At 38.6% G+C, this 25,856-nt stretch overlaps 1 protein-coding gene across 5 annotated transcripts; it reads right to left on the bottom strand.

Moving 5' to 3' along the window:
* Positions 1-2,733: 2,733 nt before the first annotated feature.
* Positions 2,734-25,527, bottom strand: LOC113030224 (flotillin-2a). 5 transcript variants are annotated; one of them, XM_080307471.1, is made up of 12 exons: positions 25,234-25,446; positions 21,735-21,816; positions 17,068-17,158; positions 16,468-16,558; positions 10,394-10,517; positions 10,061-10,179; positions 9,815-9,928; positions 9,564-9,683; positions 9,265-9,479; positions 7,995-8,178; positions 7,244-7,393; positions 2,734-5,867 (listed from the first exon to the last, which is right to left on the bottom strand). In XM_080307471.1, exons 4-12 carry the CDS (start codon positions 16,540-16,542, stop codon positions 5,817-5,819), a joined length of 1,152 nt encoding a protein of 383 aa, XP_080163597.1. In that variant the 5' UTR covers positions 16,543-16,558; positions 17,068-17,158; positions 21,735-21,816; positions 25,234-25,446; the 3' UTR covers positions 2,734-5,816. The 5 variants fall into 5 exon arrangements, with proteins under 5 accessions (XP_080163597.1, XP_026037224.1, XP_026037223.1 ...); XM_026181439.2 differs by lacking the exon at positions 16,468-16,558 and having other exon boundaries at positions 25,234-25,527; XM_026181438.2 differs by lacking the exon at positions 17,068-17,158 and having other exon boundaries at positions 25,234-25,527.
* Between the last annotated feature and the right edge of the window lie 329 nt (positions 25,528-25,856).

The following is a 25,856-nucleotide window of genomic DNA, read 5'->3' as shown; positions in this document are numbered from 1 at the left end:
TCTTTATCTGCTGTAGAAATGCTTCTACTCCTTCTACAACTTTCCATTTGCATGCATAGATAAGCTTTTTTTTTATTCTCCAGCACTCATTAGCACAACAGGGAATGATGCCTTTATTGTGCCACAAATTTGGTTTTGAATCTTTACATGATTGGAGGAAATTTGCTGGAAGTTTTATTAAAATGTTAGCTCAAAGAAAATTGTAAAGTAAAGATGCACCCCCCCCCCCCCCCCCCCCCCTTTGCCAATCCCCAATGCAATGGTAAATGCAGGCTAATTAACAGCGATGGAATTTGGAAATAATAGAGAGATTTTCTGATTCACAGATTTATTTTTATTATGAACAGAAGGTAGTTCCATCAGAGATATGAAACATCTGGCCAGTGGTCACATTACTGAAGGTTTCTAAGTGGGACTCCAAACGGGGCTCTGTTTGGGTTTGACTCCTTATAAAAGGTTCTGAAGATTCTTGGCCTGTGATTACTGAGTGCGTGACATGCTGAAATATTCTGGCAAGTTTAGCATTTGTGTGTTCAGTTATATTAAAGCACCAGAAGGTGAGATGGGAGATTTATTTAAGTACTGGAGAACAATTTGGAGGAACTTCAGATTAAGGGTTTTGTATTAAGGTGCTTAAATCTAATGCACTGTTGGAGATTAGATCATTTTCCCAGCCACACTAGTTTTTGACTTCTTAGATTAAAGTTACAGAAGTGAATAAAAATGTGTGCTGCTGAGCTTTGATCTACTTTCTTCTTCCATTAATCGTTCTACAGTCCTTTTAATCCTACAGCCTGACCCATAGACTGGAAACCACAGAAGTGAAGTACCTGAATGTATATGATCTCAGGAATTCGCATGATAAGGTGGGGCCAGGTTTCACAATGAACTCACCCGAAACTCTGGCTGATTGGGACCCACACCCAGTTTCACACCTTGGCTCAGGCGATTAGAGGATCATCAGGGGGTCCTTTTGTCCCTCTGTGGGAGGATACTCCCACTAGGTTTATATCTGGGACTCTCCACCATTTGACCTTAGAACTGAAGAAGCTTCTCGGATGAGAGGTGAAACGTCTTCAAGTAACTTAAAGAAGTCCAGACGCTTTTCTTTGCAAGCTCCTTTGACCTGAATGTATATGATTGGTTGAACTAGCTCTATCTCGGCACTGTTGTACATGGTCATTTGCATCATAGTTAATCTAACAGCATCGCACATTAGAGAAGGATATTTTAGTCAGAGCTTGATATGTAAATAAAAATTACACATTTGTCCAAATTTGCAGGATTTCAGTCTTTATTATTACATTGTGTACTTTGATTTGAAGTACATCCCCTGGAGTTTTTTTTTTTTAACCAGACATTTGGACAAATAAATATCAGATCCCTTTTGAAAAGGCAACTACAGAAATGGGTAATATAAAACCTTTATTTGTCACACCTCAGGATGTTAGAATCAGGGCTTCCAGATTAGGTGGTAAAGATCTGAAGTTAGAAGTTAGAGATAGACATGGAGGTATGTGTAGCGTCATCGTGCCGAGATCTTAAGTCTTTCTTAAGCCTTCCGAGAAAAGGATGTGGTTGCCTATGAGTCTGGCAAATGGTAATTATATAAAATGATATATTTAAAATGAATGATCCCCCTGTGGGGAAAATCCTTTACAAATGGTCTAGATTTAAAACTACTGCACATTTGCCCCGGACTGGCAGCCCCAGCAACTGTAGTCCAAAAGCAGACTGTCTGATGCTTGCAGTCAGTTGATTTAATTATGAACTCTTCATTATATCAAAGAGTTTTAAGATGACGTGAGACTGACTCTAGAAAAGTTGAGGTAAAGTTTGAAGTGGGTTAAAACAGATTATGGATAGATCTAAAGAAGAAAAATAACAGATTAGAATTCTAATTTTTTGCAGCTGAAGGAATTCTGAGTGGTGAACATAGTCAGTAAACTAATGTCAGCGGGTTGCAAAATACGTACAAACAGTTATAACAGTTAATGATAAGCTTGTTGAGTAAGTGGCTGGCAAGCAGAAAACAGCTTCTATCTTTAACCATCTATTTTAAAGAGTATTTGCTTGTTCAAGTAGCCTACTGTATAAAAGGACCTGACCACTGAGAAACATGAGGACCATGTATCCTGTAAGGACCATTTGCACAACAATTATATGTATCATGTGATTAGACCTGGAAAACTACGTAAAATTGTAGAGACTTGTAACCTGCCCCACCACTACCACCAACACACACTGACACAGGTCAAGGAAAATGCCAGGCAGCATTGTAAGGTCCCAACACCAAAAATATTTTGTTGTCGCAGACTGCTTTTTTTTTTTTTTTTTAAATGACAAATAACAAAAGCAGTGTCTCTTAAAACAATTGCATAAAATAACTCCCCATTAACTGACTTAAAGTGGACATGACATGATTGGCTGTCCCTCACAAACAAACGTTTGGGCACAATACTGTTAAAATCTGATTTGACGTAACTTTAGCTACATTTTACAGTTTGCATAGAAGCTTAAATTTCTGTATAATCTCAATATTCAGTCACACCTTGTAAGTTAACAATAATAGTAATTGTGTTGCACTTTTAATGAATTTTCATCTAAATAATATCCTAAATCCTTTATTTCCTTAACTTTTCTTTTTCCCCCCCTAGGCGTCACTAATACAGCAGATGGCACTGAGTGTGAGATGAAACCCTCCTAATTTAACTGAGACAGTGAGGTCAACAGTAAGTGGTAAAACATTTATTTAGAGGGTGGAACACAACGCAGAATAACATGGACACATGCTTAAAATGCCATGCTGGATCCAAGACCATGAGAAATATATTCACAATATCATTTTATAGAAGTTACATTTATCTCTGACAGATGGACATGTTTCACATGAAGACAGGAGTTAAGGCATAATGTTTGGTCATTCTCCTCTCAAATGCTACTCAGAGGTTGCCACTACATTGATAAGACAAAGCAAATGTAGGTATCATATCCTACATTTGCTGGCCAAAATAATGAATGACCTTCAAGAGGTCCAGGTTACAAAGGAATAATGCTAGAATGCTTCATTTATCATCTAAATACATACATACATACTTGTGTGTGTTCCAATATACATTAGTAGGATAGATGTTAAAGTACAGGTATAATAGAGTTTGAACAATCTAAAACAAAAGTATAACAAATCATCCCGTCAGTATTTCCGAGTGTATGAATGGTATTCAACTATCTGCACATTTAAGTAGACCAACATTATTCAACAAAGGCACTGTGTACAGAATTCTGTCTAAATAAAAGGAGCAATGCAAACAAGAAGTTGTTAACCATTTTGTTCAGATACAATGTCTTCTGCAGACAGAAATGGTGCCGTTGGTGAATGTTACAATGATGACTTTCAACGGTAACTTGCATGTAACACCTCCGTTACCTGCTGACTGAAGCAGACATAAAATAAAAGACATTCTACTTTTAAGTGAGTACTTTTGGTGAAATTTGGGAAATTTTCATGATCAGCCACATTTGGCCGTATGACCAGCAGTAAGAGGCAGTGTCGCGCCTGAGTGAAGAAGAAAACTGCCAGTGATCTGCTGTCCAGCTGAATTAAAATGAGGACTCTCACTCATCCACACTGCAGTGAAATCTGCACTCCGGCTTCAAACCGGGACAGTGAATTCATTATCAGCTGATCTTTGACAGGTCTGAATGACCTGTATCGGTAAACAGCGGCTTCTCACAGTAGGAACATTAAGTTAAACATCAAAAGGTTCACCATAACTGTGTTTCAGGCACAAATACAACACTTTAACAACAGGTGGAACTATAACATTAATGTGGGGAAAAAACAGAAACAAGATGAAATTTGCCACAGACCAAAAGAGCCACATGGACGGTGTTTATTTCACAGAGGAGAGAAACAGTACGATAAATGATCACTGGCAATTAAAAAAAACCCAAAACATTATGGTCACAGATTTGGAAAAGTGGTTAATGAATGTTCACAATATTGTTTATGAGAGGCACAAAATTAATTCAGAGGTGGGCAGGCCAGCTGTGCACAATAAGCTGGTTTGGGAAAGCAGAGAAGGATGGTACAAAAGTACAACATTTAGATTTAGGACATGTAGCAACAAAGGACTCACTGAGACTCAAATCATGCTAAGATTCTGCCATCTACAGGTTGAAACTTGCAAGTACATGTCAAAACTTCTGATACTGAACAATTACTTTGAACACTGACTTTTGTATAAAAGGTGAATGAATTTATATAACCTTACAACAGGGTAACCAAATCTACAAGCAATGATTAAACCTGTGAAACTCTTAATTGTTTATCATCTCAAGGTCGCGCAGAACTTGCCAAGATCGGAACATGTTTAAAGAAATGTTTCATTTTCTATCACAGTAACAGACTACAGTAGAAATCTGACATGAAAACAAATCATGTTTTCTTTGACATGCAGCAGCAGAAACAGCTACAGATCCAGCTGCTCAGACCCCAACATGAACTTCACTTTGCTTTCATCAAACTGAGAACAAACACTGCGTACAGCGTTTACCATCAAATCACCTGCTTGTTTCCCAACTTGTGACTGACTGTAACATTCCTGCTTTGTCATTACAGACTGGGTGCACTGGGAACTTAACCCACAGAGGTCAGAGTGACGATGCTTTTCCTTCATCACTGTGGAGTTTCTCCTTAAATTACAAATAACACAATCACACAGGTGACATCTGGGAAATATGTTAGCAAGACTAAGTTTATCTGAGGCGGGGGAACAGGACAAAAGAAATTACACACACACACACAAAAAAAGCCCAGACCCTGAATGTCCACCACATGCCATTTGAGGTAATACAGAACTGTTCAGTAGCCTTGGTGGGCATGCAGGGTCACTGTTGGGCTAATCATTTCCAAATATGGCTTTGTTTTACGCTGACATGTCCAAACGTGACAAAAGAGAAGCGGGAGCACTGCTGTCAGTATACGCATAGAACTAACAACATTCATCTATAACAGTGATACAGTCAGACAGAAATCCAACTAAAGCCAAACCGCTTTCGTCTGGTTTGGGCACTTGAGTGGTGAACAGGCACTGCACATAGGAGCAAGAAGACAGACAACATAACATCCTGCGAGGTAAGCCTTATCATACAAGTGACTGGTAACAGGTAACGTGTCATTGTATCTATATAATCACGGTGAGTACACTAATCTTTAAGAAGTCTGTTTAAAAGCAAAGAGGGAATTACACACTCTGTTCAGTCTACTGCAAACTACTTCAACAACTGAGCACTGAATGACTGTGTAATTAGGAGGCAGGAGCTGCACCTATTGCTCCATTTCCAATCATCAATGAATGTCAACACATCAGACAGGAACATATGCTTGAATTCCAGGCATATACTTAGAAAGCTCTGGAGAGGAGTACAGTATTCTGATTAGTTCTCTGTGTCTGAATTTCTCTCGCCTACTTTGCGTCTGGACTTTTTTAATCTATGAAGGATTTAGTAGGACTGCGAAGAACTGCAGCATATAATCCTGGCTAACTAGTGCAGAATATTAAGGGTGACCATGTTTAAAACAAGAACTAAAAACAACAGAAAATACAAACAATCTGATCTTTCAGAGGTAAGGCCGCATTATTTTCTCCTTTAGAAAATTAAAAACCTCTTAAAAATATAAAAACCTCTGATTTGGTGTCAAGTGTTTCTGGTCAAAGGCAGTTGCATAAGGGGTCAAGGGCTAAACAAAGTTTTCATGCTTGAGGCAGATACACAGCAAATGATTGAGAATAACGAGTCCCAGGCCTGCTTCATCAGAAGGCTGCTTGGCTCTGTGGGGTGGTCATCTTCTGGAGCAGAGGTATCTGTGTGATCACAATGATTAGCACATTGGAACAGTGTTTAATAGACATCTGTCATGCTCACACAGCACAGCTGTACATTATATTCATCTGTCATAGCAACTGTTCCCTTAGACATGATGAGGTTTCAGAGGAAGTCACTGACATTTAACTCATCAGTACAGATTCACACATCAAATATGAACACTTAATTTGAGTATGTCTAAAAATATTTTTCTGTAATTACAAAAAAATGTAGTCACAAAGAATTAACTAGCTGAGACCACATCTTCAATTAAGTTTGACAGCATTTCTAGTAGATACTAGCAGATGGAGTGAGCATGAACTGAGGCTGCGGTTTGGGCAAGGCCTCAGTCGGGACTGGCGGCGGCAGATCCTCATGTACTAATGAGAATGAATTGGAAAAGGGAGGGAGGGGCGTGAAAACGAGTGCAAACAGCGTGCAGTGCAGAGGTTCATATATAGACAGAGAACTGGAAGGGGCATGTATGAGGTGTGGTCCTGCTCCAGGAATTCATTACAAATATATTCATTGTGTCTGTAACACGAAAAAACAAAAGTAATTTTAAAAAGGATGTAAAGTGTTAATAACTACAGTACAGTGCATCTGTTACTTCTTAAAGCTGCCTTGATTTCTCTTATTTCGAGAGCCACTGAACAAGCTAAAAATACAACTCTGGCTGTGTTAACAAAGTGTTGCTTATTTACACAACAAGAGTTTCAGTGTTTAGTAATAACTGTCAGAGTTTGTTCATATGTGGGTGGTGAAATTCTCCATTTGATTTCCCAGACGGTTCCTAAACAGCACAGCATTCCTGTGCTACATTTTTGGGAAGTCTCTTAAGAAGTGAATAATGAGCTGACAGCATGGAAATTGCAGCTTGCAGATGGGGAGAAAAAATATTTATGTCTAACCAAAAGTATTCAGAGACTTTCTTTATTTATAAGCAATCATTACCCAAATATACAACTAACCATAAAGATGACATATAGCAGTAAACAAAAAAGTGACTTTTTGCTGCACCAAAGCCCTTTCAATACAAACCCACATATGGTGATTAAGTCTCTCGGGATCTAACTGCAGGCTTATGGACCCAACAAGCCAATGTCATAATTCATAAATATGTTTGCCTGAAAAGGCAATTAGTGATTGCAATGGAGACAGACAGCAACTCGAAGTATGACGGAAAAACTTATAACACTTAAAAACGCAGATTACTTAGTGGTTTAACTTTTCCTTATTGGCTACACCCATCATAAACATATGGCAAGTGTGTTTGTGTAATTACTTTCATTGACAGAAGGGGGAGAAAAAAAAAAAGCTCTGTACTATGTTTCATATTCAGCAGAGAGCTCTGAACAGTACAGTGCCTTCTTACCTTGGTGAGATCCACCCCAGTGAGGGCATTGACTGAGACCGGGAGTTCAGCTAATAGACGGTTCACTTCACCAGTTACACGGCTGCCTTCTCCACTCAGGATGACAATCTCATTGGTCTTGGACAGAGGTGCAGCCACTTTACCAGCAATCTGGAAAAAACAGTGCGAATACCAGTTTGAGACCTTCAATAACTGAGGACGGATTTTTTTATTTATTTTTTTCCAAGACAGTAATCATGTGATAAAAACAGAACAAACCCTTTGCAGCTCTGTTCAGTAAAAATGCTAAATGTTTAACAAAGTCTATGTTCAAAGTTATCAGAGAAAGACAGTATATGTGAGACAATTAATGCTTTTCTAGCATTTGTAAGACAGAAATGTTAGTTATAATTGTGTAATTGTTCTAAAACTAATCCTGAAGTTGAGCTGCTTGTTAATGGTTTATATCACAACAAAAAAAAAAACCCCAGAAACCATATGTCTACAATTTCTTCCTCATAACTGAATTGTGATGAAACAAAAATATTAGAGGCTGTCCTGCTATCCAAGCAGTCCACTCTGAAAAAGTCATAACCTTGATCACAGAGACCAGAGAACCTGCTAGTCCAATCTGCTAAACAGTCTGAAAAAGTTCATAAAATCACTTTGGTACTCAAAGCTCTTATGGTGTAGACACTGTAAAAAACAAACAAACAAAAAACACTAAACAAAAATCCACAAATGGCACTGTTTTTAAATCTGTATCACAAACCTTGGGTAGAGCCTCCAGGACTAAGGCGGTCTTGGCAGCATCGCCATACTGCTGGTAGGCTTCGGCTTTCAGCCTCATCTTCTCAGCTTCTGCCTTCCCCACAGCTTCAATGGAGGCAGCCTCTGCCTCACCAATACAGCGGATCTTCTCAGCCTCTGCCTGTGCTGTCAGCACCTTCTTTATCCTGACAGACATCAGTGTTAGAGGGACAGCAAAATAATTCTTTATTGGTTTACATAACCAATATCTCATTACTAATAGACACACGACCTTTGACATGCAGACATAAACAGGCATTACACATTACACGTGGTATATGTGAGAATGAATAATAAATAGCAGTATAATTAATATTACTATGATGTTTCTTGGGTGCTGAGCTATAATGTGGCATTTTTTTTAGCATTAGAAAAACACAATAATTTCAGATATTGATAAAGATTGGGGCCCACTGTCCAACTAATCAGCTGCTCTGCTTTAGGGAAAGGAGCAACAGCAGATTTCAATAGGAATGGGAGAAGTGTGAAAAAAATGTTCAAAGATTCAAAATACAGCATGAAAAGTAGAAACAGCGGCTGCAGTGGACACTTCACTGTTTTTAACACTCAGGTTCAGTTCAATTCTTGTAGGTTATAACTTTGTCTTCTGCATGACCGGCTGATGGACCCATAACAGCACAAGCAAGAGTAGCCCATATTATGTTTTACATATATGGTAAATGGCCTGTATTTATATAGCGCTTTACTAGTCCCTAAGGACCCCAAAGCGCTTTACATATCCAGTCATCCACCCATTCACACACACTGGTGATGGCAAGCTACATTGTAGCCACAGCCACCCTGGGGCGCACTGACAGAGGCGAGGCTGCCGGACACTGGCGACACCGGGCCCTCTGACCACCACCAGTAGGCAACGGGTGAAGTGTCTTGCCCAAGGACACAACGACCGAGACTGTCCAAGCCGGGGCTCAAACCGGCAACCTTCCGATTACAAGGCGAACTCCCAACTCGATCGCCCACATATATGTATATGTATTACATATTTTGCACACTTCCTCCATCTACAAAGCATTATTTACATAGTGGTGAGTTATTCAATTATGCCTAAAGAGACTGAACATTATATGGTTAAAAAAATGTCTTTAAATATAGCAAACCGCTATGACAGTCTCAGTTAAGAAATAAATGAAATAGCCCTTTAACATTTTCCCCCTCTCACTGAAAGTGATTTCTTTTTGACTGATAAGAGGATTTGTCAGCAAAGTACTCACTTCTGGCCTTCAGCCAGCTGCTGCATCTTGTAGGCTTCTGCCTCGGCAGGTCTCTTCACAGTAGCGATGAGCTCCTTTTCAGTGCGTTCAATCTCCTTTTCCTCAATTTTGATCTGTTTTTTCCTCTGCACCACCTCAATTTCTATCTCCTCCAGACGGATCTTCTGTTGCTCTTTAGCTGCCTGCAGCTCATATGCCAGTTGCGCCTCAGCTTTCTACAGAAGCAGGAATTTTTTTTAAAAGGGTAAACTTTCACAATTGTTGCTGACACATTCAACCCAACAAACACAACTTCATACCTTTGTGTTCACTTCCTGATTGAAAGAAGCTTTCTGCATTTCCAGCTCTCTTTTGGAGTCAGCCATTTTGGTGTCTGCGACGAACTTGACATCCATCATTTCTTTCTTACATTCAGCTTCCTGTAAAAGACAGAGTGCAACAACTAATGACAGAGAGATGGATCAGGTGCTGTATGGTGGTTTCTTAATGTAATAATAGCCATTAGCAATAGATGATAGAAGTTTTAACGTCGTCTTAAAGCTTTTCTTACCCTAATGCCAGCATCTCTCTCTGCCTCTGCTACTCCGATGTCTGCATCCCTCTGTACTGCAGCTGTCTGAGTTTTACCCAGCGAGCTCAGATAGTCCACTTTATCATATACATCCTTTAAGGAAGAAAGGTTAACACTAATGTACACAGTTCTAGGCAGTTAACCTAATGAAATTAAAAAGCAAACAAACAAATATTTGAAAAATAGAGTCAGAATAACATGAACTTGACGTTCTCTTTCTTATACCTTGATGGTGAAGCTGAGAATCTCGATACCCATGCGGCCAACATCAGGTGCTGCCACCTCTCGTACCAAGGAGGCAAATTTGTCTCTGTCTTGGTAAATCTGCTCAACAGTTAGCGTGCCTGGAAGATCGGTCAGTGTGTTTAGTGCCTCAAAAATCATGGTCCTGTAATACATTTGAATAAAACCAAACACACTGACAAATAGGGCCAATATGTCAAGAGGGGGAAAAAAAATCCTCCAATCACTGTCATAGTCATATGGCGCAGATACCAAAAAGAACAAAAAGCAGGAAAACACCACAGAGTCACCATATGGTTTGGAGAAGCTACCCACCAAGGATGGCACGCAGGTGACCCTCTAGGGTCTGCAGGATAACACTCTTGATCTCCATGACTGACTTTCCCAGGAACTGTTCGCAGGCATAACCAAGCAGTTCTTTTTCAGTCATCACCTTCACCTAACGCCAACATGGACAGAGAACATCATTCATTGTGCCTGTGTTTGTGAATACACAAAGACAGGCACAACACACAGGTGTGGCACACATAAGGACAACACATACTAGCTTTTAATATTATACAAAGATTTTTTAAAATCCTTTTACTTAGAATGTATTTTTTTTTCTGTTCACCTTCATTGCATCAGTAATGCAAAGAGCTGAAATTACAAAGCCTAAAATTCACAATAATATCAATAATAATAATAACAGTTGTTATTATTGTTATTATTGTTATCATTATTATTATTATGCCAGTGTGTGTTGGATGTATGCATGTCATTATGCTTTTTACACATGAAAAGAACTATGGACATAGTAATCAGCAAAATGTTTGAAGAACATCTTGTATGCTGTCAGCCCACCTAAAAGAGGAAGCCAAAACTGTCAGCCATCAATGACATGGCCAAACAAATGTTCAACAATACTTTCTTAGTTTGCCTTTGGGTAAAGTCGATCCACACGACTCACATTTCATTTAAACAAATTTCTTGTAATTGATATACTTATTTATAGAGTAAATACAATGCCGTGAAATGTATTTAATTAATATTTTATTTATTTATTTTAACATTTTTCAGTTAAAACCAATTTCAATATTAGACAAAGATACCCTGTCTTACCCTGAGATACACTTTTCAGATAGGGCCAGGTTGTTTTGATAACTTTTTTCCTTTAATAAATGAAATCATTTAAAAATGCTGCTGGCTGCCAGTGTTACCCGTCAGCCTCCTACTACATTCACCTTTCTCATCATTTTGAAAATCACAGGTGACATCATTCTCGATTTATTACGTTCACAAGATTTTGAGAAAACTTGACCTCTGATTTTTAGTAGATGGACCTTTGGTATCAGGTTGAAAATCGTATGTTGTCTCATTCTCGAGTTATATTTGCCTAATATTAAAATTTGTTTGCCGATCTGAAACATGTCAGCACGATACAGATGCAAAAATCTAAGAAATTGGGAAGGGAGTAAATAATTTTTTTACAGCATCTCTCCATTTTCAATAAAAGTATTTTGGAAATGTTATTATGGCTTTTACAGAATACATGGCCGTCTAATGTCAGATGAAGTCAGTATTCTGCTTTTAGATTTTTTGCTCTTCTTAAATGCAAGGACTTAGATTTTCACATCAATGTTGCACAGGTTAATTCAAATATATAGAAATAAACAGGGGAGAAAAATATGATGGACACGTAACATTTAAAAAAAAAAAAAAAACAACAAGAAAGAAACAAAGAAAAATGAATGTCACTGACCTGAGGTTTAAAAGATAGAAACAGTCAGTGATAGAAAGAGAGATCATTTACAAACAGACAGTCATGTAATCAAAAAATGGGTTAAAAAGGTTTGGGATAAAATTGTTGTCCATCAGAGCTGTAAGAAAAGAAAAGAGTGAGCTGGGTCCTTAGGCGAGAGGTCTGCACACGGGTATGTTTTACAACATGCACTCATAACAGAAATAAGGGCAACACAAAGTCAGGAAAGACTGTCGTCACTTCCAGAAAACAGAAAAGGCCACAAGACAGCCAAGGAAAGCTCTAACAGACAGCAGGGGGCGCTGTGCAACGGCTGACATTGGAATAAAGACTTGAACAATTTTCATTTGTTGCCCTGAGCTCTTAATCTGCTACCTAGCCCCACTCCAACTTGTAATACCACCCTTCCTCCTGCCTCCTCTAAATGCACAGACTGTACAGAAAAGAATCTCAGTAGACAGTTTTGTTTTTTAAAATTTGTTAGGTCCTTCCAGTGCAAATTGACTATTAAGTTATCGAAGGATTCTAAAACAGTCCTACCTAAAGTAACAAGGCAAAATATGATTGAAGAATTCAATACAGAAATGAAACGCACATCCTAGATTGAAATTCTGCTCATTTCCTTTAAATGGATGTCTCCCACCAAGTCTAATTCATTTGTCTCTTTGAATTAGGAAAGACTTTGCTGTTACCATGGGACACAAATTTCACAGTGGCTTTGGCTTAGACTGGACCAATCTGACGGACACCATTATGAGTCTGCTGGAAGTAAACTGTGTGAAAGTGGGGGGGTTTTCAACTCCAGACAGTGGCCTCATTGTCAGCACACATGTAGAAAAACACAGAGAAGAGGAACATACAGTGGCAAAATGGTGGTCAAAACAGAGAACTGATAATGAGGCATCATCATTCAAACAAAAGAACTAATGGCATGCGGGCAAAGAAAAAATTCAGGAAGTAATTAAGAGCAAGATATGGAAATGCACAAAACACTGTGATGATACGTACATTTTCTTAAACAGAAAATCCACAAAATAATTGCTTTCTATTACAAATTAGAACTCAGTCAACATTTGTGCTTAAAAAGTATCTACAAGGCAAAATAAGACATTCTGGAGTCTTGACTCTGTTTGTAGGCAAAGTCCAAGGCCAGGGAGCGCTGCCTGGCTACATGGGGTTTGATTTGTACTTCAGCATCTGTGGCATTAATGTGACTGACAGAATGAAAGCAGCTGTGCAGTATTGTGCTTACTTTACTTCATGCACTGCTTTAAGCGAGGTTATGAGGTTTGCTTTGTGTTACACGAAATAATTAGTTCACCAATGCAAATATTCTCTACTATTTTTGAATTACCATAAGCTGACACACCAGGGCGCAGTTAGAATTGGTTTGAATAAGCAGAGAATGATTAGAGTGAAGAGTCAACAATAAGTTTTTGCCATCATAAACTGGGGAAAGAAAAATCCTGTACATGCTGCTCTGCAAGTAAAACCTTCACTTGTGAATAAATGAGCAGCTGAAAGTAGCTTTAAGTAATACATTTAAGACAGCAAAAATAATGTGAAATGTTGATTTAAATGGTGCTACGTAAAAGGCATAGGGCATAAAGAAGCTATTAGTTAAAAAGTCAGCCTGTAGCCCCGCTACTCCTCAATTTCTTCTTCTAGTAACAAAGAGACAATTGCAGAGGATAAGACAGTTTGCTTCTATTTTCACTACAAACAGTGCCAATCAGCATCAGGCACGTGTAGAGGCAATGCTGAACTATCGGTCTTGTAGCCTTGGTATCGCTGAAGTCACTGTTATCCTGATGTGCAGTATGATTTTTAGGAGGGCACCTATGGTGTAAGCCAGGGGTCGGCAACCTGCGGCTCTTTAGTCCTTATACTGCGGCTCGGCGTGGTTTGGGAAAATAAATTTGAAGTATTTAGCTGAACTGTATTTTATTTATGTTAGTTCTTTTTTTTAAACTTGTACTCCTAAATTGGAAGATTACTGTGATATTGAAATATAAAAATAAAATTATATTTTATTATTTTTTAATCGCTCTAAATAAGCGTCACACTCGCGGAAGCCGGTATACCTGCCGAAATGGCGTGCATTTATCGAGACTTTCAACCCCAGGTAGGCCAATTATGGATCTTCGGATCCACATTATGTCAGCAGCTGTTCTCCACCATGAACTATGTTAAAAACAAACACCGCTCACGCCTCATAGATGACAGCTTACAGTCCTGCGTAAAGATGAAAGTGACTTCGTACAGCCCCGATTTGCAGACGCTGTGCGCATATGGGATATGCGCAGAGGTTCAGGAGCAGAAGTCCCATTGTAAACATATCACAGCAGACCCGATGATGTTTGCATGAACACGCTTTTCAGCATCTCTTTATTGACCACTTTTCACACACGGTTGCTGTAGCATACAGCTGTAGCTTTTCAGCTCACAGCCCGACACACACCAACAACAGCATAGATGGCACAGACGTTAAGGCAGCGAGGCGTGATTGCGGGTGCCGCTCAGGTGCGTCCGCCTCCCTTTCAGCGGCGCTGCAGACCACGCCCCGCCACACATCTTAACCTGGTAAAATACATATTTAGGCAGAATTTTGCAAATATCTATTTTTCTTCTTTTTTTTAGCAGCATAGTGCTTTTTTTCCCCAATTATTTTTTAAAAGTCAGGTCAAGGCTCCAAAAGCCCAAAGGCGATATAAGGGTGGCGGCTCACAATATTTTTTGTTTGCTACATGGATCATTTTAGTTCAGCTGGGTGTCTTTCCTTTCGTTATATTTCTTTAAGAGTTCAAAATGTGTTAATTACATAAATAAAATGTAACTTTCTCTATAGCACTTCATGGATTTCATAAGCAACACACCTTAGTTCTTCACACAAAGCATAAAGGTAAAAAACAATATATACAGTGTTATCTTAATTTGAAACGGTATGAACAAAATCTGATGTGGTATCTCTGTTGGTTCATCTGGATGGTGTAACAGGAAAGTGCTCAGGTTTTTTCTTTGTTATAGAGTGAGGCAAGTGTCTTATAATAAAAGTTGACTCTGTGGTTTTAACACAGGGGTCTAAGTATGAATAAATAAATAGAGATTATATAAATCTGGACAATTTACCCTTGAAGCATGTCTCCTTGGGCACCTTTGGAACACTGCAGCTGCTATTGGTAGCTCAGTACCTGGGGGTCCTGTTCTAACCATTTTACAAATATTATTTACATCATCAGAACAATTGAAAAAAAAAATCAAACACAGAAATTTCAGGTGTGTCTGCATTTTCATGAGGACTTTAAGTAGTTTAAGACAGAAAACATCAACTTCTGTAAAACTGACATGACTGTCATCTCAGACCACTGAAAAGTGGAACTCGTCCTACGATCCACAGACTAAAGAGGACTTTTCTTTGAAAGAATCTATAATGTTCATGCCAGGCAGTAAGGCCTAAATCTGGGCTGGTAGTAAGAGCCTGCATTATGATCCACAATAATTTAGAGTCCTCTATCGCAGTGTTTCCCAACCACTGTGCTGCAGCACATAGGTGTGCCATGAGGGGATCAAGGGGTCATGGAAGATTATCTGGTTTCCCCTGATTGGTACTCTAAGCAACTGGCTTCTTCTTCCTCCAATTAAATGGGTTGCCGACTGCCAGTAAAACAGAAGACGAAGAAAAAAATGGCGTAGTCATGCTGCGAGTGAGACAAAGCAGCACATAATAGCAATAGATGAATATTTGAAAAGAAAAGGTAGTCAATCTGGGTCCTGGAGACAATTCCGACCCAGTTGAAGGCCATAGCATGAGTAGTGGTCAGAAGAAAGAAAAAAGTTATGGTGGGGACAAACCGAGCCAATTCTGCTATACCTGGTGTGCGGGGCGCACACTGAAGAGGCACGAATGAAAAAGCTAAGAGCACAATTCCCACAGAGCCTCAGAGAATAGCAGCTGCACTGGAAGAAGTCTGGAGGTGCGCAAGAAGATGACTATTTAAAAACTCCCCTGCAAATTCCAGTGACACCTAGTGCAATAATATGGATCCAACATATGATACACTGCTTCTCAGATGTTTTGGTATTGTGACTACCCAAGTTATTCTTTAGCGTCTGTGAATTTTAAACAAAAATGTGACAGACCCAGAACTGAATAATTTAAAAAAAAAAAAAAAAAAAAAAAAAAGCAGAAATAAACAGCATACAAAATAACATAATATACTGAGATTGACCACAAAACACCAATTAGGCTTTTCATAGACCCATTTTTGTGTGCCATGCTAATTCACTGAAAGACTGAAAATAACACTGTATCATCAGCATAGAAAATTGGTGGGGGTGTACTGCTGCAGGGAGCAGTGGGGTGACAAATTACAAATCAGAAAATCAAGTTTGAAGACTCGGACACAGAATACCAGCTGAAGTTGTATAATATTGCCTATGGTTTTACAAAAATAAATAAGGAAGCATTTGACACAGTGCTATTGTCAATTCGACTCCAGCTTGGTCAGATTATGTTACACATACGCACTTGAGACCCCTGTATGAAATACCACCTCAGCTGTGATTAGAGGCTGATGCCAGAGAAAGGGAGGGAGGGAGGGGTTAGTGAAATCTGAACTGGGAGTCCCAAAAATGTGTGGTGATTTACCTGAGCCACCCCAGTGACAGTAATAGCTACACCCTCCGCTGTCTCTACATCATCACACTTGGGCTGCAGGGTCATAATCTCAAGCGTTATCCTGTGAAGAATGTGGAAAAATATAAAATAAAAATTGACATGATCTCAGGGAAAGCAAATGAGGGGAAGGGACTGAACACAAGAAAAGAAAAACAAGACAAAGTGAAACCATTCACCCAAGGACTCCAGATCACTAACAACGGAGCAAAATGAGATGCCATCCACAATCCAATCGATTTTGCATTAAGGAGTTGCATTTGATTTAAAAATTAGCCTTATTATATTAGTTGTGATTGGTCTCTGGACTTCTGATATCCTCTTTTTAATTTCTATAGCATTCATTTAGAGGCCCCGTTGCTGAAGGTGACTCAGAGCACAGCATTACAGCAAAGTTATTAACAGCTGACTGTCTCCTCTGACTGCAGAAGAAAGAAGAAAAGAGGATGAAAACACACAGACAATGTTAGCCGATTAGCTGAACCATCACCTTTTGTCTTCCTTCGGCCTCAAACACCAGCCACTGCTTTTTTTTTTCTTTTTTTTCCCCCCCAGCCTTCTGAAATGTATTACCTGAGCCACCCCTGTCACATCCAGGGGTACACCCTCCGAGGTTTCGATATTCTCACAGCGACAGAGGATGGTCATAACCTCCAGAGACATTCTACGTAGGCAGGCAGGCAGGCAGGCAGCGGGGATAGCAAAGGCAAAACAGTAAGTTGGACAACAGCTGTTAGGAATAACAGTAGCGAAGGTCAAGAGGCAGAGAAAAGAGAGAAAGGGCAAAACACAAAACTTGCCCTTCTGCTTTGCTGGTTTTAAGCCTGTTTTACATATGATGTGCTGCTGATGATACCGCTTTTAAAACCATAATTTTTGTCATAGTCGCTGTTATAAACAATTTAAATGAAGTGTGATAACACACAACATCACTAATGGAATCAAGCCAGTAGGGCTGGGCGATATGGCCTAAAATCAATATCACGATAAATTGAGCAGTTAACCTCGATAACGATAAATGGACGATAACCACCCCAAGTGCCAAAAAAAACAAACGTTTTTTTTTTTTCATTTAATGGGGCTGTGGCAGGCAGCATAGTTCCTCCAGTTATTTTGATAATATTATTCCCCCTAGACCTATTAATTGCAATTATATTATTACCACTTTAAAGGACTGTAAAATGTCACTGAAAATAAATGAAGACAATAGTAGTAAGTACTTTTAGTGGTTAAGATTTATTAACTGAACAAAATAAAAAGTGTAGGATACAATATGTAACCATGCTCTCTAAAAAATGTGTATCCCTTGTAAACAAAATAGTTTAATAATAAATATGTTTCACATTGGCTATTCACAAAATAAACAATGATTGTGCAAATGTAATGCCATCATGGACAAAGGCCTATCTCTGCTAAGGCCTTGAGGTACTATAACTTGTAAACAAATAATGTCACAAACACAAATGTCAATTGAACACAGAAAAAACTATAATAAATACTAAGCACTGCCATGTGACTAGTGAAAACTATAAACTCTTAAACAAAAACTTGTGCTGCAGGTGGTGGAAGAGGTTGGTTGTGTTACCTTGACTTGACGCAACAGTCTTTTTGCAGAGTTTACATTTAACAATTTTTTGATCAATATCATCCTTGTTGAATCCAAAATGTTGCCAAACAATTGATGATGCATTTTTTTTTGTTAACAAGCGTCTCCTCTTCCTCCTCCACCAGCTCTACCTCCGTCGCTGCTGCTTCAACATTTAAATCGTCCTCCATTTGTTCACCCGTGTCTCGTCTTGTTATGCTGGGCTTACACTGTGCGATTTTTGGCCCATTTTGAGCCGATTTTTGAGTCGTGCGACCGTTTTGGCGATCGGCCCGATTTTGGCCTTCATCGTGCGTCATGCATCGTATAGTATACGTGGGGTAACGAGAAGCGATTGACACCTCACGACGAGCTCCCGATCATCAATCGCTTGGTCGTGAGGATTTCAAACCTGTTTGAAATCCTCGCGACCGTCGTGAGGGTGTCACCGCAGTTTGTCACACTGCGCACGCGCAAACACAAATGTCAGCGAAAAAGACGGCGCAGCACGGCAGTGCAGCGTGTGATCTGGACACAAGCGATGGAGGCACAACTTGTAGAACTTTGGAAAGCTCATCCGAGCCTTTTCGATGTGGCCTCACAAAATTATCACGACCACAACAACCGTGAAAATAGTTGGATCTACATTGCTGCTCAATCACAGCTGCCTGATCAATGTTTTTCATTAGCAATTTAGCAAAGTTGATGGTGGTGGTGTGCGTGTCTGTGTGAGTGAAAGACAGAGAGAGCGAGCGACAGAATTTCTGTTATAACCTTCATTTTATGGACGCACAGTGTGAGCACTCAGGTCGCATCAGAGCATCAGTATAGTGTGAGACCCTGCATCGTGACCTATGAACTTCTAACCCCTGCGAGTCAATCGTACAGTTTGAGCAGGAGCTGAATCGCACAGTGTCTGCCCAGCATAAAAAGGTAGTAGAGTCATGTGACTCCACCCCGTCAAGTCTGTAACGTAGCACAGCGTCTTAAAGGGACATGAACATCGCCAACCTGCACATGCCTTTTCCTTTTTTTTAAAATACCGAATTTACCGACATGGGCAAAATGACGTCGATGAGAGTCATAAATTTCGGTAACGATAAATTTTTGATATATCGCCCAGCCCTACAAGCCAGTGTTAACAGGATCCTTGATCCTTTACGTTTGCATCACAAATACACAGGAATGTCCATTACAAACGATCCTATCCCGTGCTTCAACACTGAACTGTTTACATATGACTATGTTTCAGAGCAGATAAAAGAGGCTTACCACCCTTGTATTATGATAAACACACTACATTCATACCAAGTTGTTTGGGTCAGTTTCAGTCAAAGACATGGGAGGATGACTGCAGCAACACTGGGAACCAGAGACTCTGCTGAACAGCTCCACCTCCCTTTCTTTCCAAGAGAACTGGATCAATGAGTGAGGAGCCTCAACTCAACATTAACAAGATTACTGCATCACAAGCAGGAAGTCCTCCACCACCACCAGCACCATAATAATGCTGTCCAGCTACTGGCTTATGCACACAGGGCTGTTAGCAGACATGATGACTACTACTCTGAGTGGCACAAGATCCTTCCTGCTGCTCTTAATAATATTAATACTAAAAATATAAGAAGGGATTCCTGAGACTACTTAACTCTAAATGGAGATAAATCCAGACATGTTTCAACTTTTGCATCTTGTTTTTAAGGTCAAACCATTATGTTTCCTAGCAACTAGAGCCAATGAGCAGCACTTATAGCGAAATGGGTGTGAAGGAGGCACACAAGGACTGAGAAAGGGCAAGATCAATATGACACAAAGCAAAGCAAGTTAGCAAAGTTGAAATAAAGAGGCAGGCAAACAAAAGATAGTTAATATCAGGACTTCCACAGACAAGATGTATCAATGCTGCTTTTTTACAGGATTATGCTATACAGCATATGACATCTGAACAAAAACAAAAGGAGCAGTTTTTATTTCTTGATATGGAATATATATGAACAAGAGCCAACTAAAGAGCTTGTTTTCGGTTTCTGGCAGAGAAACAAAGAGGCACAAATTTAATTTGGTGTAGCTCATTATGAAACCATTAGTGAGTAGCTTCTCGCAGGTTTATATTTCCTTTGATGGCTTTTATTTCAGAACAGGAGTTTAGCTCATTTTCAGTTTACAGTAGTTTTACAAATATTGTTAGTACTTCTCCCTCAGATCATCATTATGAAACATCTGTTTGTCTTTCCACTAATGCTTCTTCATTGGGGCTGGAAAAAAGCAGACTATACTCAGCTGCAATTCTCACTAATCTGTTAAACACTAGTTTCTAATATTAGAGCGTTTCTATTAGCCACAAATAGCTTATTTATTCATCATTAAACTCTGAATAATGTCTTCTGTTTTGTGTGTGTGTATATGTATGGGAATATGTTTAGGTGTGCACACACACACACACACACACACACACACACACGTTATAAAATAAAGTTACAAAATGACTTGCACAAAATTAAACTGAGTTTTTTATTAACTTTTAGTTTCATATAATTTGATGTCAATATATATTATTCATCTTTGATAATTAATGCACTACATTATTTATTTCCTATAGAGGCAATTCATTACATTACTACATTACATCATATTACATTACTTTTGAATTACTGCACAAGAGATCATCTGAGATTGTCACATGATTACCCGTTAACAATCATTCTTTCAAACTGATCCAAATCCTTACTGTAATGAGGACATACACAATCTCTTTTAGTGCTTCTGTTTTAATACAAAGTCGACAACACAGTTGTTTAGAGCAAGACCAAAGAAAACTTAAAAATCTATATGATCTTTACTTGTTAACTTTACTTAACTCACTATTGGCCTACTGTCACTGCAATACTGCTGCATCACTAACAATTACTGAGGAATTTATGGCTAAAAGGTAAAAATATAGCAATCTTAATAAAATATCTACATTCTCAGTATGTTTTAGGGCTAAAAATCACAGCCTGCACGTAACTATTAGGAAACTAGACTGAACTGATAAAGTATTGCACATTTGCACTCTTCTCCTCTTAATGATAACCATAACTGAACAACAAAAGTAATGACTTAAGTCAACTACTTATTGTGCACAAATATAACAGACAGACCGATAGATATCTGTCTATCTATTTGAAAATCCAAACACAAGCCCTTGTTACTCAAAATGCAAAGCTGAGATCTTACAGGGGCATGTGCCCTAATAAAAGGGGTCTAGCCAAACATAATCCAATTAGATAAACAGGAGACGTATACTACATCACCATGTCTTTGTTGAAATTATCTGATTAACTCACAGTGTAAGGTGGGAAAACAAATTAACTCTTGAATTTATTAACTTAAAAGATCTCTGAACAGCAAAACCCTGTAAAAAAAAATCCTATACAACTATTACCATTCATGAATATTTATAAATGATCTCATAACTTGCTTGATTATGGCTCTTCATATGGTTCATAGATCTTTTGTGTTTGTTCTCTTAAAAAACCTTGAGTCATGACCATAAGGACATAAAGGTATTATAGAACCTTTTGTGGGGACCTGCAGATACCCTCATCTTAAAAGTTTCCTGATTGAGTTTGTGAGCACATTTGTTCAGGTTAAAGCTAGAACAGACAGATCTTACCTCTGGATGTCAGAGACGAGCCACCAGCCCCATGCCCAGCCTCCCACGACATAAGTCTTCTGATCTGAGCCACAGCAGCCACCTTTGGAGCAACACATATAAAACACATCACATGGCTGCAATCAATGTAGCAAAAGGTCACATGCTGTTGTATGTGACTTTTTCAATATGACATCCAGTCTGGGTTCTTTTAAACTTTGTGCACAAACCACCCGAATTCATACTAATGCACACTTCTAACTCTAGAAGCAAATTTAATGCAAACCGAAATTAGTATCACTGTTTTGAAAAGGATCAATTAGTGACCCACTTTTCTGTTCTGCACTCAGTTTCTAAACAGGATCATGTGTAGCTTTAAGACAGAAAACCAAAAACCCTTCTCTCAATCTTCCAACCACATCACCCACAGCAGCTACGTGAGAAAGGTTCTCCAAAACAAAGCAGGTAAAGGGTGAAACACTCAAGCTCTCATTTAAATACATCAGCCTCATGGAACCATTCTTTCTGATTTTGTGGGTTTGTTATTATTACAACTGTGGATTCCAAGGACAATTAAAACGTATTATCCAGTTTTAATTGTGCAATAATAATCATCATTATTGTGATGCATTCTGTTTTGCAATAATTCTCGTTTTGCCTTTCAGCACAACCTCTCTCATTTTGCCTCACCAGAGTCCAAGTCCAAATTCTGCCAGGCTGCTGTTTAGTTCACTTGAATGTTAGTTTATGTTTTATTAAGAGCAAGAAAATACATTTACATAAAAATACATTTTTTGTTTTGAAGATATAAATGTATCCAGCAACCATGTTGAAAATGTAAGATCTCAATATTGATCCAAACAACAGAGACTAAAATATGAAGTGACATGCTGCACATGTGGTGCAGCATGTGATTTCTCTGATAGCGGTTGTTCATTTAATTAAATGTAACCTGTTGAGCCACCTCATCAGTAAGTTTGCAGAACCAATAAAACTATTTTCAATATTTTATAAGCCATTACCCTCCTAACCTCTAAAAATGACACTGACAAGAGTTTCCAAATGAGACTGAGTTAGGTTAGGCAGCCCCTTTCACTAGCCTCAGCGTCATGGTGTAATCATGAGTGATTAGTGTGACATTCTCAGCTGTCACATGATAACAGAAAGGGGAGGATGGCCAGGAGTAGACTATCCTTATTAACACATACTTCCCTAACTCAAATACTTTTAGTAAACCGTTCAACATCTGAAATTATAGGTCTGTAGCAGACCTCTTCCTTTATGACGCAGCAGGCCTTTAAGCTTCCAACAACAGGGCACTTTGCTGCCTGACTGACTAACATCTGACAGGAAACAGCAGCACTTGTGTACATAAACCAGAAAAAGTACACACTATCCTTGGTAAAACTGTGACTACTGTGATACCATAACTAAGTTTGTCTGCAATACAGGACATCACATTACCTGAATATTACTGTTTCTTACCTCAAAACCTTAAAATTAAATTTAAATTAAATTTGAACAAGAGGTCAAAATTTTTAGAGTTTAAAACTAAAGTAAAATTAGAACTAGATGTGAAAAACATTTTAGTTGACTTAAAAAGTAAAAACTAGACTTTTTAAAAAAATAAAAAATAAAATAAAACTAACTAAAACAATTTTGTAAATGTTTAAATCTAACTAAAATGAAAAAATAGGGAGAAATAGTCTTAGTTTTAGTAATTTTTAGTTAAGTAAAATGTTATTACATGTTTTATTACTATTATCTTTTATTATTGATTTTATTACACGAGTCATTGGCTGTGTTTATTGATATTTTGGATGCGTAAAAGACTGCAAGTCAACGACTTTCAAAAAATAGTGTAATACCTGTACTGATTTTCCTCTTGCCTCTGACATATGCCCTTTATACAATAATAACTAAACAGACGAAAACTAACACCGAAACTAATTAAACTAAAATAAAACTAAACATTTTCACACAATAAAAACTGAACTGAAACAAAAAAAAATCCACTCTGGTAACAAACTGAAACTAAACTGATTTAAAAAGTCAAAAATGGAATAAAAGTAAAAACTAAATTGGAAAAAAACAAAACTATAGTAACTCTGGTCTGGTCACATGATTATCAACATACTGATTTTATGGAGGAATGCTGAAGCGACAACTATCCTGCTAATGCATTCATTCTACAGGTCAATAAATCACGTCAATAAATGACACTTTAGGAAAACTACAAATAATCCTTTACCAGCTTCAGTTTTCTTGACAAAAAGCCATGCATATCCTAAATCACACTATGGAGAGATGGTGGCATTAATATACAATTGAGGCCATGAAAAGTACGTTGTGTTTTGGCCCCTAAACATGTAAACAGCAAAGCTATTTCTTTTCGACATCCGAGACTAATCGGGTCATAGGATCAGAATGTGCAACTAACACCCACTCAACTTTGCTCTTAAACAACATTCCTCGAAGTGATGAATTACATGCTGATTTTTGCACAATGGAAAATCCCAAAGTTGTTATTTGTTCATCACAAGAGAATCAGACAGGAAACGGCACTTAACGATTCAGTTACAGAGGCGTGCTGGACATCTTTCCTGCAACACGTTCCCAAACCGTAGTTTGAACCTACAGTAGGATTCTCAAACAATCACTAGCGAATGCATGAAATTATTATTATCTGGTTCTAATATTTGTTTTGTTTTCTACATGGCCAGTAGCTTTTAAAATTTTAAGGACTATATTCTGTGTACCCTGTGTTATGGGTATTAGAAACATCAGTGGTGACAGACGCAGTCTGCAAATCCGGGAGCGTGCACAAGCCCTTCTCTCATAATTCAATTAATCCTGCTGTAGTCCTGTAGGCCAAGAGTACCAGTGAGCCACCAGTGCAAATAAACATCAAGTCCAGCTTCGTGTGGTCCTGTTCCTACCCTGTTACATTACGCTTGTTTGACTCTTACTAAAATGATCATATAAAGCCAGACTCGTGAGCACACATGTAGAAACCGAAATATAAACAGCGGAAACCAAAACCATCTAAAGGCTGCTTGACAAACTAGTATTCGTACTTGAACAAGCGTCACTGCAATCGGATGAAATACTGCAATAATAGAGTATTAACAGAGGAAATCGGCGGACCTAGAATATAAATTATCTGGGGAAAAATACAGAAAGATACACACGCTGGCTCGTCCACTTATTACCAAATTTCGACCTAACTGTCCAGATACATGTACTCCCGTCAACATGTGGGACAAGAAAACATGGAGATGCGTCTGATTTCCTAAAGAGGCAAGGATCGCGGGGCTGTCGCCCGCTTTAGTGCTTCACATGGTGATTTTACCGTGATATAACAGGTCACGTTATTTCCCATTTTATAATGCACACAATAAAAGCCATTAGTTGCTTTTCGTATAATGGCTATATTAAACATTTTTTCGTTTCTTCTACTTCAGCGACCCTGAAGCGCCAAGCAGCTAAACACACATCGACCACGAAGCGTTTACGTTACCTGAAACCACAAGGGCCTCGTTTGGTCCAACGGTATGACAGTTTCCCATTTCAGCAGCAGAAAAAACGAGTATCCACACCTTTTCGACGCATACAAAACTCACTTTTTTTTAAAAAAAAAACACCTTTTGCTCCTTTTCCCCACTATCTATAAAATATTTCTCTCACGCCCCTACCGACGATTCCTTTTTTCTTTTTTCAAAATGGAGATTTTTACTTTGTAGTTGCGTCACTCTATACTTAATGAGACACACTACTTCCGCTGATAAATTTTTCAAAATAAAGTCACGTTGGCAAAGCTGTGTGGTGAATACCGGTTTAAATTAGCCGTTTGGTTTTATTTTGAATATTACTTTGCTCTACTTATGTGCTTGTTTTGCGGCCACTTGACTCACGTGACCACAGCTCTCCCTGCCTTCTTTCGGGCCCCTCCTCTCCGGATCATAAGTTTAAATGTCTTCTCACGCAAATAACCAAAACAACACTCGCTGTAATTTGCAAGAAACACTCATACTGAGTGACCATGTCACATGATATCACATCCAGGCACGTGAGCAGAAGCCAACCAAGAAATTATGTTGGTCATTTCTCCTTCTAAAATATGTGCACTTTCTATATATCCCT

This window comes from Astatotilapia calliptera, chromosome 10, assembly GCF_964374335.1.
Source record: "Astatotilapia calliptera chromosome 10, fAstCal68.1, whole genome shotgun sequence".
In the NCBI taxonomy this organism is placed as follows: domain Eukaryota; kingdom Metazoa; phylum Chordata; class Actinopteri; order Cichliformes; family Cichlidae; genus Astatotilapia; species Astatotilapia calliptera.
Note: the sequence above shows the minus strand (reverse complement) of the source record. Positions and strands in the feature narration are given on the sequence as shown.

What these genes read in the sequence shown, in the direction of transcription:
- LOC113030224 (XM_026181439.2), bottom strand. Translation starts at nt 25,282, where the DNA reads ATGGGAAACTGTCATACCGTTGGACCAAACGAGGCCCTTGTGGTTTCA. An exon ending in CGAGGCCCTTGTGGTTTCAG is followed by an intron (nt 21,817 to 25,233) that starts GTAACGTAAACG and finishes GTTGCTCCAAAG; the next exon opens with GTGGCTGCTGTGGCTCAGAT. An exon ending in TCACCTGCGTGCCATCCTTG is followed by an intron (nt 10,180 to 10,393) that starts GTGGGTAGCTTC and finishes CCGATCTTCCAG; the next exon opens with GCACGCTAACTGTTGAGCAG.